The 15,005-nt window shown below is 53.8% G+C and overlaps 1 protein-coding gene across 9 annotated transcripts in view; it reads right to left on the reverse strand.

Annotated features, from left to right (window-relative positions):
• CTIF (cap binding complex dependent translation initiation factor) overlaps positions 1 to 15,005 on the reverse strand; it is a 286,075-nt gene that overhangs the window by 199,762 nt on the left and 71,308 nt on the right. For 6 of the 9 annotated variants that reach the window (XM_089305768.1, XM_051851239.3, XM_070050194.2 and 3 more), the window contains exon 2: positions 9,295 to 9,502. In XM_089305768.1, coding sequence (XP_089161894.1) covers positions 9,295 to 9,474 — 180 coding nt within the window. In that variant the 5' untranslated portion in view covers positions 9,475 to 9,502. Of the gene's footprint in view, positions 1 to 4,533; positions 6,412 to 8,313; positions 8,394 to 9,294; positions 9,503 to 15,005 lie in introns of those variants that run through there. The other 3 variants (XM_070050196.2, XM_070050195.2, XM_089305771.1) reach the window with 3 other exon arrangements.

The following is a 15,005-nucleotide window of genomic DNA, read 5'->3' on the forward strand; positions in this document are numbered from 1 at the left end:
CTCTCAGCCACTGTCCAGACACAGAGTTCCCTGAACCCATCCTGGTCTAGATAAGATAAGATGGTTCTAGAATGGAGAAGCCCCCTCACCACACCCCTCTCCTCTGCCCATGTGCCGGAAATCCCACGCACGATCCTTTGTCCTTCAAAGCAAGCAGGCTCACAGCTCTGAGCCTTGTTAACATGGGAGTCCTCCAGGGAATAAAGGTGGTGGTTGATTTGAAAAGGCATCCGACAGAAAGAGGCAGGAAGAGAGGGACACATTCACACATGGGAGGGGCCGACGCTGTGGCACAGTGGGTTAAAGCTCTGGTCTGCAGCACTGGCAGCCCATATGGACACCAGTTTGAGTCCCAGCTGCTCCACTTCCATCCCAGCTCTCTGTTAATGTGCCTGGGAAAGCAAGAGAGGATAGTCCAAGCCCTTGGGCCCCTGTACCCATGTGGGAGACGCAGAAGTTCATGGCTCCTGGCTTCGGATTGGTCAGCTCGGGCTGTTGCAGCCACTTGAGGAGTGAGCCAGTGGACGGAAGACACCCCCCACCCCCATCACCGCCGCCATGTCTCTACCTCTCTCTGTAACTGTCTTTCAAATAAAATAAAATCTTTAAATATGTATATATACACATGAGAGCAATGAACATGGAGCTCACGAGGGAGGGTTCAGGCCTTACTTTTTTTTTTTTTTTTTTTTTTTTTGACAGGCAGAGTGGACAGTGAGAGAGAAAGGTCTTCCTTTGCCGTTGGTTCACCCTCCAATGGCCGCCGCGGCCGGCGCGCTGCAGCCGGCGCACCACGCTGATCCGATGGCAGGAGCCAGGTACTTATCCTGGTCTCCCATGGGGTGCAGGGCCCAAGCACTTGGGCCATCCTCCACTGCACTCCCTGGCCACAGCAGAGAGCTGGTCAGGCCTTACTTTTAAAACCGGAAATAAACAGACCACAGGGCGGAGACTTAGCAACCCCGCGAGTGCAGATGCTCCCTCTGTGCTCTTCCCTCACAGCACACTTTAAGGCCTGACAACAGTGGAGATACGCATGCGCTCGCTGACATCTGCCCTGCAGGACGGTCAGTGTGGAGCGAGCAGACTTTGTGGAGGGTGGGAGAGACAGCGAGGTTCTGAGCACAAGGGGTCGGGGAGAAAGAAGGGAAAAGCTCAGAGTGGGGGCTGACGCTGCTGCCCATGGTGGCGGCCGGGGCGGGGAGGGGGGTTCCTTTCCAGTGGCATCTGACATGCAGGGAACAGGCCCTGCATTTAGCAAAGAATGCCCCATGGTTACAGCCAAACCAACCTGCTGAACCAGCACAGTGGAGAGAAACAGACCAGCCCAAGGGGCAGGCGTTTGGCACAGCAGTTATGACATCACTTGGGACACCCGCATCCTACATCCAAGTGCCTGCATTGGAGCCCCTGGCTCCACTCCCGATTCCAGCTTCCTGCTAATGTGCACCCTGGGAGGCAACGGGGGATGACTCGAGTACTTGGGTCCCTGCCACTCAGGTCTGGTTTGAGTTCCAGGTTCCTGGCTCAGCCTGGACCAGTCCTGGCTGTTGTGGGCGTTTGCAGAGTCAATCAGTGGATGGGAGATTTCTGTCTTCCAAGTAAATAAAACAACTTAAAAAAAAAAAAAAAAACCTGTACCCACCAATAAATAATGTACAAATGGGAACCTAGTATATGATATATAAAGATTGGGGAAGGGTGGGAGTAAACACACAGAGCTGAAAACCCAGCTAGGCAAGGCAGAAAAAGGGACTCATTGTCTACCTCACACTACCCGTGGAAAACGCCTTCCAAACTGATTAAAATGCAAGCTGTAAATGTTAAACGACATCAAAGAGCGAAGACATATGAGCGCAAAGCTACTTCAATGTGCAGCACCTGGATTCGCTGTCAGAACACATAAGAATCTCACTGACGCCCAGGCACTGCGCTCAGACCGTCACGTTCATCACCACTCGCTCCCACAGCTATGGACACGCCTGCTTTCCTCTCTCAGCCAACAGTGAGGCTGACACATGCAGCGTCAGGCAACCCACCCAGGTGATGAAGCTAAAATGTCGCAGAAGCAGCAAAGGGCACGCACAGGTATTAAGTCAAAGAGCCAGAAAAAATGACCAACATAGATGCAACATGCAATCTTGGATTTGACCAAGAACACAGAGGGTTTTTTTTTTTTTTTTTTTTTTTTTTTTGCTATGGCATTACTGGGAAAATATAAGGTCAGTAGATTAAATAATGGTATTGTATCAATGTTTACTTCCTATACTGTGATTACATAAGAGACTATCTCTGTCCTTAGGCAACAGACACTGAAGTATTTAGGGATTAGGGCCAGCACGTGGCAGAGCAGGGAACACGGATGCCTGCAACACCAACATCCCATATGGGTGCTGGTTCTGGTCCCAGCTGCTGCACTTCCAATCCAGCTTCCTCCTATTGGCTTGGGAAAAGCGGCAGAAGATGTTCCAAGCGTTTGGGCCCTTGCCACCCCTGTGGGAGACCTGGATGAAGCTTCTGGCTTCAGCTTGGCTCAGCACTGGCCATGTGGCCACCTGGGGAGTGAAGCAGCAGACAGATGATCTCTCTGTCTCTCCCTTTCTCTGTAACTCTAACTTTCAAATAAATAAATAATTTTTTAAATGAAGTGTTTGGGGATTAGGGAGTATCACATCTGTAATTTACCCTTAACTTATTCAAAAAAATATATTACATGTAAAGGTATACATATATTTATTGCTATAATAGATATTTAGGGAGAGAGAACATGGGCCCAAATGTGGTCAAATGTTAACAACTGGAGACTGGCTGAAGGATTTGCAGGAATTATTTGAACCATTATTGTCATTTTTATATGTTTGAAATTATTTCTAAATGAAAAATGATTTCAAGGATGACCTCATGCAGGCCTGCTTAACCCGGGGCATCAGGACTACTGGGGTGTTCTGAAGGCCCAAGGGCTGGGCCTCCCCACAAAGCACCTGACTTGAGAAGCGTGTGTGTCTACAACCTGTCCTAGGTGAGAACACTGCCACCCCGAAGACCCAGCTACCTGCAGGCAGGAGGCTGTCTGACCACTTCCTGTAAGCCACATGGGCTCACTGACCAGGACAGGGGAACTGGAGGAGGAGGTGGGACCCAGGACTGGTAGCCCCGAGATCTGGCATGTCAGGGAGACAGGATGCTGCCCAGAGCTGGGATTTGTTTAAAAAAAAAAAAAAAAAAGTGGGTAGTTAAGACACCAGTTCAGGTATCCACCTCACATACTGGAGTGCCTGTTTGAGCCCTGGCTCTATGCTCCATTCCAGTTCCCTGCTAATGCAGACCCCGGGAGGCAGCAGGTGTCAAGTAATTGGGTGTCTGCCGGCTACATGAGAGATACGGATTGAGTTCCAAGCTCCTGGTCTCAGCCCTCGGCATGGGGCCATTGTGGGCACTTCAGGAGTGAACCAGAGGATGGGAACTTTGTCTCTCTTCTGTCTGCCTCACAAATAATAAATAAATATAAAAATTTAATAAATAAAATTTCAAACCATTAACTGTCCTGCTGTACAGACAGCTGAATGTAGCAACTATGAGCTTGAGTTCTTGAAGTAGAGAATCTCAAATGTGTACATTGCCCAGCTTTGTGATCTGGGGTGAGCCACTTCACCCCTAAGAGCAAGTCTCCCTGCCCCATCCCCAGGAATAACAACAGAATCTGCCAACAGCCGAGAGGTGGCGTCTATGGTACCTGGAGGCAGACTGCCTGGTCCAAACCACCGTCCGGCCCTCTATTTGCTGTGTGACCTTGGGAAGCTCATTTAATCTCTCTCTGTTTCCACCTCCTCACTTGTAGAATGTTGACACCAGCTCACAGAGCTGAGGCTGAATGAGTTCCAGGTGAGACACCTCAGGCCCTGGGCAGCTTCTTCGCCCGCACTCCACCTGTGACCACCTGCTCTGGGCTTCCTTGCTCCCTGGGCTCAGGGCAGGCCACTCACTGTGCTGGCCTCCAGCTCTCCCCTCCCCTGCAGGCCACCTTGCACAGCAGCCACACTAAGACCTCCAACGCCACTTTGTGTCCAAAACTGAACTCCACCTTTGCTCCCCAAAGTGTCTCTTTGGAAAGTTCTGGATTGTTCTATGCTTTTTGCTCAGTCTCAAATCCTCAGGGCCGCTCATGGTGTTTGTACTTTCCAACTATACCTAGACCAATGGCTTCTCATCACCTCCATAGGGACCACACAGTTTGCCTCTCACCTAGACCAGTGAACCGGCTTCCTGGCCTCCTGCTTCCTGTCTTGCTCACTCCCCAGCCACATCCCAGCTGTGGCCTCTCACCATGGACTGCCATCCATGCCGCAGGAAGATCATCCCCCTTCACCAGTCCTGCCACACACACACACACACACACACACACACAGAGTCCCACATCTCTCAGGAAAAGGCCAAGACTGAGACAGGCCTGGGAGGCTCTGACATTGGCTCTTCACTGGCTTCCACCCGGGGCAAGCCCCCAGCGCACAGCTTTAAGCAGCCTCACTTTCTCACCTTTTTCAAGTCTTCACTCCAAAGGCCCCTTCTGAGCGAGCCTTCGGGCCCTTGCACCTCTCTCAGGTATCAATCACCTGCTAACTTCCTGTTTCCTGCCTTCCCTGCCACAAGTAAGCCCCATGAGGACAGGGATCTCAGCTGGTTCTGTTTATGACTCTGCCCTCAGAGCCTGCGGCTGAACGAGTACAAGTTAGCGCTAGTTGTATTTCACTTCATGGCCAACAGCACCTGCACAGAAAGAAGCCATGTAAACAATGACCCCTTATGCTAAAATCCACCACCAAACAATGTCTAGGAGATCACGCGAAACAAACAAGCAACTCAAAACTCACATGCGTGCTAGAAGGACAGCTTTGTAAAAGGTAACACAGAATTTTAAAAAGCACAAAAATTACATTAGTTGTTGTCCTAAAATGATGATGTTTTTCCAACTGTTGCTTTAAAAGTAAAATACAATTGTAGCCTACATAGAATGGACCAGCCATTCTGGACAGCAATCTGGTGAGAGTTTTCCACATTCATTCCAGTTCTCAGCAACCACCCAAAGAAGCACTTGGATTTGTGCAGGAGGTGCGGCGTGCTCACCCGCATTCACTGTTTACTTATCCTGGCCACATGCGCTCGCTGACCAGGACAGGGGGGCTGGAAGGGGAGTGGGACCCAGGACAAGCTGCAGATCCACAGTGATCCTCCAGAGAAGACTGGCCTGTTGGAGAGACAGGATGCTGCCCAGGGCGCAAAAACACACAGGGCCAGGTGTCTGTGTATACCTCTGGAAGAAACCTAAGTGTCCATCATTAAACGAATAGCTAAATAAATCCATACTATACACCACTGTACAGCCCGGAAAGGCAGCACCGCAGCCATAAGCCTGGAAGTTTCCCTAGGACATACAGTTGAGCTACTGAACATTTCCACTGGTTCTGATGCATGACTTTCAAATACTCTATTTCTGTAAGGCGTTTATATGCCAGTTAATGCATTACAAAGATGAGGAAGTCAACTGTCCAATCTCATGGGAGGTTGAGTCAAGGCAACAGCATGAGGTGCTGGCTAAGGGGGATTTCACTGTGACTGTCTGGATTCTGTGCACCACGCAAAGTCTGTGTATGGCACTTGTGTGACTCAAATGTGCTCACACAGAACGAATCCTTCACGCTCAAGCACCCCAGGGTCCTCCTGTGAACGCATTCCTTCTGTTAAACCCACCATGGGGCGCCTCATCCTGCGAGCAAAGATGCAGGGAAAATGGATTTAAGAGTGGGAGGAAATGCAGTAATGAGATAAACAGGACCGAAGAGGGGGTGGTCAGGGTAGGCAGAATGAAAGAAGAAACATGGGGGAAGAGACAGGAAGGAAGGAAACACCAGGCCCATCTCCACGCTCTCTCTCTGAAACATCACCTTGCATCTGAGACAAAACCTAGGACTCCAAGCACTTGCCACCAACTGAAAGGACGACAGGAAGCTATCATCAGCCTCAGTGAGTCTTAGTGGGACCTGTTAAGAATGTATTGCAAGGCTGGCGCCCTGGCTCAATAGGCTAATCCTCTGCCTTGCGGCGCCGGCACACCGGGTTCTAGTCCCAGTCGGGGCACCAGATTCTGTCCCGGTTGCCCCTCTTCCAGGCCAGCTCTCTGCTGTGGCCCAGGAGTGCAGTGGAGGATGGCCCAGGTACTTGGGCCCTGCACCCGCATGGGAGACCAGGAGAAGCACCTGGCTCCTGGCTTCGGATCAGCGTGGTGCGCCCGCCGCAGCGCGCCAGATGCGGTGGCCATTGGAGGGTGAACCAATGGCAAAGGAAGACCTTTCTCTCTGTATCTCTCTCTCACTGTCCACTCTGCCTGTCCAAAAAAAAAAAAAAAAAAAAAAAAAAAAAGAATGTATTGGAAAATATGTCTTAAATAAATGCATCTATCCACTCTTCAACAACTGTAGTTGTCAACCCAGCAGGGCATCAGGGTCATACAAGGACTTATAAAAATGCCAGTGTTCACGCTGTGGCGTAGTGGGTAAAGCCGCCACCTGCAGAGCTAGCATCCCATATGCATGCCGGTTCGAGTCCCATCTGCTCCACTTCTGATCCAGCTCTCTGCCCTGGCCTGGGAAAACAGTAGAAGATGGCACAAGTCTTTGGGCTCCCGCACCCGCATGGGAGACTGGGAAGAAGCTCCTGGCTCCTGGCTTCAGATCAGCGCAGCTCTGGCCATTGTGGCACTCTGCTAATGGCCTTGGGAAAAGCAGCAGAGGATGGTGTAAGTGTTTGGGCCCCTACCACCTACAAGGGAGAACTGGATGAAGCTCCTGGCTCATGACTTTGGCTCCTGGCTGTTGCAGCCATCTAGGGAATAAACCAACAGGTGGAAGATCTCTCTCTCTCTCTCTCTGTTTCTTCCTCTCTCTCTCTATAACTCTGGCTTTCAAATAAATAAACAAATTTTGAAAAAAAATTTTAAATAAGGGATTTGGGAAGTATTGGGAAATTCAAAACATACATTCTCTTGGGAACTCATCTAAGAAAGGAAGCTCTGTCTGTCTGTCTGTCTGTCCAGTCATCCACGTACCCTTTCTCCCTAGCTGTTGTTGGGGCGGGGGGAACAGAGCTGGACTAGCAGCATGAGGTGCTCTTCCTGAGTGTCCACTGTCATCTCCTGGATCCCAAAAGGCAGCTGCGCCAGCTGCAGGGCAACATTCTTCTGCATTCCCTTACGTTCTCAAGGCTTCCAAATTCTCCACAGTCTTCCGCTCCCGGAAACAGACGGGCAGCCCGGGACGTTCTCGGTGGTTTCTCTTGGCTCCCATTTAAAACAGTCATCAGATTCAAGAAAAACATGCAAAAGTGCTTTAGCAGACACACTTCCCACAGGCTGTGTCAATGGGATGTGTATCTGTAAAGATTCGTCTTAGGGAGACACATCAGGCCCCTGCCTTCTTCAGTGGGCCACAGCTGTCCTTCCTGGGTAGCTGGCCCCACAGGTATGGCTGTGAGTTGGTGTGGGGGGGGGGCAGGGGCTGTGCCCCGTGCCAAGAGCGTGCAGGCATGCCACGTAATCCTGCCAGGAATCCCGCCAGGTGTTTGTGCCCTTCCAAGGGCAGATGTCTAAAGAATGTGTCTAAATGCCAAGAGTGGCCTTGTTCTGCACAACCACCACTGATTTCACACCCCTCCAGACTCCTACCTCGCCCACCACCCAGATTCGGGCCTCCAAGCGTGAGTCAGGCCCAGGAGTCCTGGGAGCAGGAGCCAGATGGGCAAGGTGGAGAGTAAGGGCTGGGCAGTCCCAGCGCCCTGCTCTGCACTGGGACAGCTCCGCAGTCCCCAGGAGCCCATCTGAGCCAATGGGAGGGGCCCCATCCACAACTGTCTCAGCACCGCCCTCCTCTGGGGTCAGGCTTCAAGCTTCCTTGGACCCTCCCACTGCGAGGGCCTATTCCAGCTACAGGAAGCTTCCGAGGGTGCCCAGGATTCCACAGCAGGGAGACAGGCAGCACAGCCGGGGGTACCACATGGAGGTCAGCACTAGGAGGCTTCCAGGGGCCAAGAGCTGGTGCCTTTACTTCCTGCCCTCCCATCCTACGCAACCCACAGAGGCTAATTTCCCTTGGACATGGTCCAACCACGCCCCCTGCACCACCACCACCTCCCCCTTCCACTCCAGGTCATGAGACTGTTAACCGTACAATAAGGATGGTGTAAATCACCAAAGGAAGTGACATGAATAAATTAACACACCAGACAAGACCCCGCCACCCTCCGTGTAGTCATTTGCAGAGCCACCTGCCATTTCTCTCCTTGCCTTCCTCGAGGGCTTTCCTCCTGGATGGCAGCCACCCCCGCCAACACCCTTTTGTTCTTTCTTGAGATCCACAAAGATGGCTCCTGCGCCCTGCTCTGCGTCCACAGCCCCTCCTGCTGCTGTCTCCCGCCTCCCCGCGCGCGCAGGCGCACACTGCCTTTCGCCACCAATTACCGCATTTCCTCCGCCCCACTCAGGGACGTCCCTCCTAGCTGTCTGGCTCACTGCTGCTGGTCCCGGGACTCCAGCGAGTCTTCGTCTCACCAAGAAGAATCCTGATCACCGAACCGCCGACCCTACCACTCCCCTCCTCGCCTGGCTCAGTGTCCTGGCTCCATTGCCATCATCGCCCCCCTCTCTGCCTCCTTCCACTGCTCCCAGCTAAAGTCACCTCCCCAGCTCTGCACCTGCACCTCCCTGGAGAAAATGCCACAGCTGTGTTGCAGGTGTCATTTTAGATGCTTAGTAACAGACCATGGATGAGCAGCTGGGACCAGACACCAGGCCACTGCTCCAGTCACTGGCGGGGCCACCCCCAGCTACCCCCAACCAGGTTGAAAATGCTCCTGTTTTGACCTCGTGGCCCCAAGCCTCACCACGTCTCTCTCCTCCCACAGCTGAACTCCTCAGAGCAGTTACACAAGGAGACTGTGGTTTGTGGGGAAAAAAAAAAAATTGAAAGTTAAGTTTATTGTGATAGAACAATTTTAAAAATCCATGCATATGATGGATTTTCAAAAGGTTTATGGAAGCACATATTATGGAAAAACTACATGCCTTTAAAATATATTTTGCACCAAAAATAAACTTATTTTAATTCCCCTTTTCCGTGAACTTGCTGAAGCACCCCCGTATTACACCCCTTGTCTCCAACCCCTCTCCTGCTCTTCCTGAGTCAACCCCGGACCCTCAGCTCCATCCTCTGATAGAAACCTCGGTCATCGTGAGAAGCCCGCACTCACCTGGGAGACGGGGGACTGTGTCTTCTGGCTCTCGCCGTCGCCCTCCGCCTTGTGGGCCAGCAGCCCCTGCACCTGGTACTCCAGCACGTAGCTGTCAATGAAGCGCTCCAGCTCCTCGATCTCCTGGGAGCGGCTGCTCCCAGCCCCGGAGGAGGCCGACGCTGCCGAGGAGTTCTCCATGCCCCCAGCTCCGGAGCCTGGCGCGGGGCTGTGGGAGAGAGGAAAGACAGGCGCCATGAGACGCTGCCCGAGGCAAGGCCGGCGCCTGGTTTGGGACACGCTCTCTGCCCCGGGAGAGCCTTCTCACCCCTCCTGGTATCTTCGCCTCTCCACAGCCCTGCAAGGTCAGTGGGGCCCTACCGGACCAGCCGATGGGACTGCCCGGTGGACACACACCCTCAACTGGCCTCCTCTGCCAGCCTGTCTTGGACGCCAGGCCGGCTACAAGGGAGGTCGGAGGTACTGCAGGGGCTTGCTCTGGGCTCTCAAGCTCAGTGGCCATCCACTGAGGGGCTTGTGAGTCTGCTCATCTGTGCTAAAGGGAGGAGCCACAGGACTGGAGGCTTCAGGCTTGGGTGGTACCCTCAGCAGGACAAAGGAACCCAGACCTGAAGGCCAGGGCAGTTGAGTTGGGATCAATGCATTCTAATGGTGCTGGACACAGTCAAGGCTAGGGGTAGGGGCTGTCCAATGCCTCTTTTTCCACCTGCCACTCAAGGCCTACGGCAGTCTTAGATCCCTCCCACCATCAACATCCATCTCACCTCTCCTGCTCCAACAGCTGTCAAGGCCTATGGCATGCCTGCTCCAGCCCCTGGCCATTCTGCCCTCTTTCTCCAGCCCATGTCATATGTAGGAGGCAGAACTGTAAGATGGTCCCAGATGTACACCTTCTACCAGTCAATCAAACACATACCCCTGGGAAGGGATTTTGCTGGTATAATTAAATTCCAAATCATTGACCTTAAGATAGGGAGACTCTTCAAGAGGGCCTGACCCAAGCACGTGAGCCCTGAGCATCTGGGACTAGAGGTCCAAGACAGAGGAAGACGCAGAAATCCAAAGCACGAGAAAGGCTCCGTGCACTATGGCTGGCTTGAGGGAGGAGGGGCGCGGGCAGGGCATGTGGGCAGGCACCTGTGGTTGAAGGCAAGTGCCAGTCAGCAGCGGGCAAGGACACGGTCACCCCAGTCCTACAACCAGCAGGGAATAAATTCTCCTAGGACCCCGTGAGCATGGGAGCAGACTGTTTGCTCCAGAGCCCCTGGGAGCCCCAGACGAGACCGCAGCCTGGTCCACACCCAGGTTCCAGCTAGCGCTGGGAGATAAAGAACAGCATCGTCCTAAGCCGCTGGGTCTGAGCCATCTGCACGCAGCGAAGGAAAACTAACACCTGATGCTCTCTCCTGCCCCTGTGTTTCCGTTCATGCTATGTCCCTCCCCTTCCTTCCACCCCCCAAGCCCAGAGGTGCTGACACTCACAGAAGCCTAGAACAGGGCTGGAGAGGCCTTCTGCCGTTAGTGCAAGTCTCTGATTTAGTGGTGGGCTAGGAGGCAGAGTATTCCCCCAGCGTGGCTCCACGTACAGATACGGTAACCTCTGCTAGCCACACTGGGCACACTTCACCCTCGCAACAATCCTGTGTATGAACTGGTGTAATCACACTACATAGAAGACACAGGGGAGGTTCAGAGGGATTCAGTAACTTGCCCAGGTCCACACAGCAGAGTTCCAGGTCTGCGTGACTCTGCCTACACGGCCCCCTCCACCCGCCTCTTCCCACCTCCCCTCCTGGCCGCTTGCTACTCAGGTCCGCAGGACACCTCCCAGTACTCCGACGTCACCGCTGCCCTGCCAGTGGGCCATGACTCCTTCAAGGGCTGTGTGTGCGCTTCGCACTCCCCGGCTGGGTGCACGGTCTGATGGGCTGGGCACCTGCAGGCTCAGGGCCTGGCCCTGGTCAGGTGGCCTCAGCTGTATGGGAGCAGTAAGGTTCAAGTCCACAGAGGGCTGAACAGGAGCCACCTGCCGGGGCAGCAGAGGCCAAGGCTGTGCCTATTATTCCCTGAAGACTTCAGATCTTATCAGAGGCTTCCTGGCACACTGGACATGCACAGTCAGAGGACCAGGCTTTGCAGGAACTCTACAGAAGCCGCTTCCAGGAGGGTCAAGTGCTGGGCTCTGCCTGGGGCAGACCCCTCTAGCTGCTCTGCTGGGCTCTCCCAGGCATGGGTGAGTCTCCCAGGCCACCAGCAGCCATCCCATGTCCACACTGGCCCACAGGAAACAAACAGTCACAAGAGCAACCCCCACGTTTTGGTGCCCACAGGGCAAAACAGGACACCTCCGTGGGTCACTTGTCTTGGACACCCCTTGTGTCCTCACGTCCTCTCGATCACCCTCTTGCTCTGGTCCTTACTGACAGATCAGATCCTCACAGTGAGACCCCAGAGCACCTTACTCTGGCTGCCCCAAAGCCTGCTACCCAGGGCTCCTCAGACAGCCAAGAGGCGCCCGCAGGAGCCACATGGCCCTGCCTCCTGGAGCGTGAGGTGGTGATGCCGTGAGGCAGCCTCAGCAGGGAAACGCTCCCCTTTGGTCTCCGGGTGGCAGTTCTGAGGCGCATCCCAGCTGTCCCTCAGCAGGGATTGGGGGTGGAGCCCAGCTGCCTACAGCCTGAGTAGACCCAAAGCACCTCCCTGGCCCACCTTTCCACTCTGCCCCAAGGATTTCAGTTCCTGCAAGACAGGGGCAACAGGCAACCACAAGGCAGTTAAAAAGATAATAGAAAATGGAATTAAAACATAAATTTAGGAAGGCAGGGTTGTGGCATAGGTCAAGCCTCCACCTGCGGCACCAGCATCCCATATGGGCACCAGTTTGTGTCCTGGCTGCTCCTTTTCTGATCCAGCTCCCTGCTAATGCACCTGGGAAAGCAGTGGAAGATGGCTTAAGTGCTTGAGCCCCTGCACCCACATGGGAGACCCAGAAGAAGCTCCTGGCTCCTGGCTTCAGATCAGCCCAGCTCCAGCCATTGCGGCCATTTGGGGAGTGAACCAGTGGATGGAAGATCTCTCTCTTTGTCTCTCCCTCTCTTTGTAACTCTTACTCTCAAATAAATAAATAAAATCTTAAAAAATAGATAAATTTAGGGCAGGAATTTGCTTCAGTGGTTAAGTCACCACTTCGGACATCTCAGTGTCTGGTTCAAGTCCCAGCTACTCTGCTTCTGATCCAGCTCCCTGCTAATGAGCTGGGAAGCCTGGGGAAGATGGCCCAAGTGCTCAGGCCCTTGCCACATATATAGAAGACCTGGATGGAGTGCCTGGCTTCTTTCTAGCTTTGGCCTGGCCCAGACCTGGCTGTTGTGGTCATCTGGGGAGTGAAGCAGCAGATACACAATCTCTCTGTCACTCTACCTCTAAATAAATAAATAAATCTTAAAATTTTAATATATTTTCACTTTTACTTGAAAGGGAGAGAGAAAAAGAGAGAGAGAGAGAGAGAGAGAGAGAGAGGAAGGAAGGAAGGAAGGAAGGAAGGAAGGAAGGAAGGAAGGGAGGAAGGGAGGGAGGGAGAAAGGGAGGGAGGGAGGGAGGGAGGGAGGAAGACTGAGAGATCTTCTATACACTGGCTCACTTCTCAAATGCCCAAAATAGCCCATGCTGGGCCAGGCCAAAGTCAGGAACCCAGAACTCCAACCAGGTCTCGCATGTGGGTGGTAGGGACCCAAGTACTTGAGCATCATCTGCTGCCTCCCAGGATGCACAATGGCAGGAAACTGGATTGGAAGTGGATCTGAGACTCAAACCAGGCTCTTGATACAAGATGCAGGCATCTAAGCCGTGATTTAACCTCTGAGCCAAAAGCAAGTGTTCAGGACCCCACCCCGACTCCATTTTTGTTGTTCCACTATAAAATACACATAACACGAAACCTCCGTTTTAGCCATTGGAAAGCACACAGGTCAGTACTTAAGGACATTCACAAGTCTATGTGACCTGCATTACAGTGACGACCTTCATCAGCATCCCGCCGGAAACTCTGCTATTACCCCACTCCCGACCCCGGTACCCACTGCCCCACCTCTGTCTCTTTGAGGTCTGGATACTTTCCCTTCCGGATACTTTCTACAGAGACTCCTACAGTATTTGTCCTGCTGTGACCAGCTTGTGTCTCCTAGCATTCCATGATACGGTTCACCAGGCTGTAACAGGTGTCAAAAAGACGAGGGAAGCCCTGGTGTCACAGCCATACGTGTGTGTTTACCAGGCTAGGTTTCTCCCTGTGTCCAGGGATGCACGCTGGTTGTCTCTGTGTCTGGCTACTGGGAAGAATGTTGCCTGAGCAGCGGTGCACAGTATCTTTCTGGGTCCCCCGTTCTTAGGAACTGAACATGGGAGCTCCGCCCCATTTGAGAGGCACGTGGAGTGAGAAGGAGCAGGCAGCCCCTTAGCAGGCTGGTGGGGATGCCAGGAAAGGGGTGAGTTCCTGCTTTGCGGCCTCCTGCATAAGCTCTGGGGGCCTTGTCTAGCTCAGCTTCTCATTCACCATAAGACCAGGCAGAGGAAGCCCCAGACAGCCGGGAGGGAGGGCCGATCAGTGAGAGCAAAGGAGGAAGAGGGGACAGGAAAGAGGGTGTCTGCAGCCATCAGGGTACAGAAGGCACGGGGGCAGGCAGATCCGGGAGCACGCCTGCACAGCTGTCCCCTGGCTCTCCTCCTCCCCACCCTGCCCCACCCCCCACCAGGTGATGGACTGATGGACGAGGCAGAAACACAACGGCCAGCAGCAGAGCAGAGAGAGTGCTGAGGCTGCACTTTGCTCCCAGGGCATCACAGGGCGGGCAGGCTTTGAAAGGGTGCAGGGGCCTGGGCTGCACTGGGCCGGTGGAGCGGCGCTCATGCCTAGGCCTCCCAGAGAGTGCTTAGGTCAGTCAGACTGGGACATATCTGTGGTTGTCTGAGGGAGGGGACAGGCCCTCAGTCCGCTGGGGCTGCGCTGTCTGTAAGGGACCTCACCCTAGCCCCTGCCAGTCCTGGGGCAGCCCTTGCCACAGCCACCACTCCCCATGCCTGCCGTGGAAGCCCCAGAAGCCCAGCTGACTGTTTTTAAGGCCCAAAAAAACAAAAACCACACACATGGAGCCTGGTAAAGTCACCTTTCTCCACGCTAGTGTCCCCTCCCCTGGGCCTAGCGTCAGCAGGGGCAGCAGAAGCAGTGGGGCTGGGCCAGGCGTCTCTGGTCTCTGTCTCGGCCCTGCCTGGGAGGGCTCACAGGCTACCTCCAAGAGCCCCAGCTTCTGGTTCTGATGCCAGGCAGTGCCCTGCAGGCGCAGAGACAATGGGCTGGTCCCAGCCGCAGTCTTTGCCGCCTGTCTGCAGGTGACCAGTGGTGTTAAGTGCTGTAAAGTTAGCAGATTCTTTGGGCATTAGGCCCTACCACCCCTTCCATCCCCAGGGTCAACTCAGCACACTGCAAACCACACGGGACTCGCCTGCTCCGCTGTGTGCCAGGCCTTCTGGGCATCCAACGTCACTCTAGGCTCTGTGTGGAGACAGCGCTGGACCCGCCACATGGCCTGCACTTCTTCAGGCTCTTTCTTTCTCCTCTGCCCCTCGGCACCCACCCCATGGCCCAGAACACCCCTCTCACACCTCACACAGGAAGCCCAGCTAGAGCTCGTGTCTGCTTTGCTGGCTTGCTTTTT

Source organism: Oryctolagus cuniculus, chromosome 10 (assembly GCF_051225735.1).
Source record: "Oryctolagus cuniculus isolate XC-2025 breed Fujian yellow rabbit chromosome 10, ASM5122573v1, whole genome shotgun sequence".
Classification (NCBI taxonomy): domain Eukaryota; kingdom Metazoa; phylum Chordata; class Mammalia; order Lagomorpha; family Leporidae; genus Oryctolagus; species Oryctolagus cuniculus.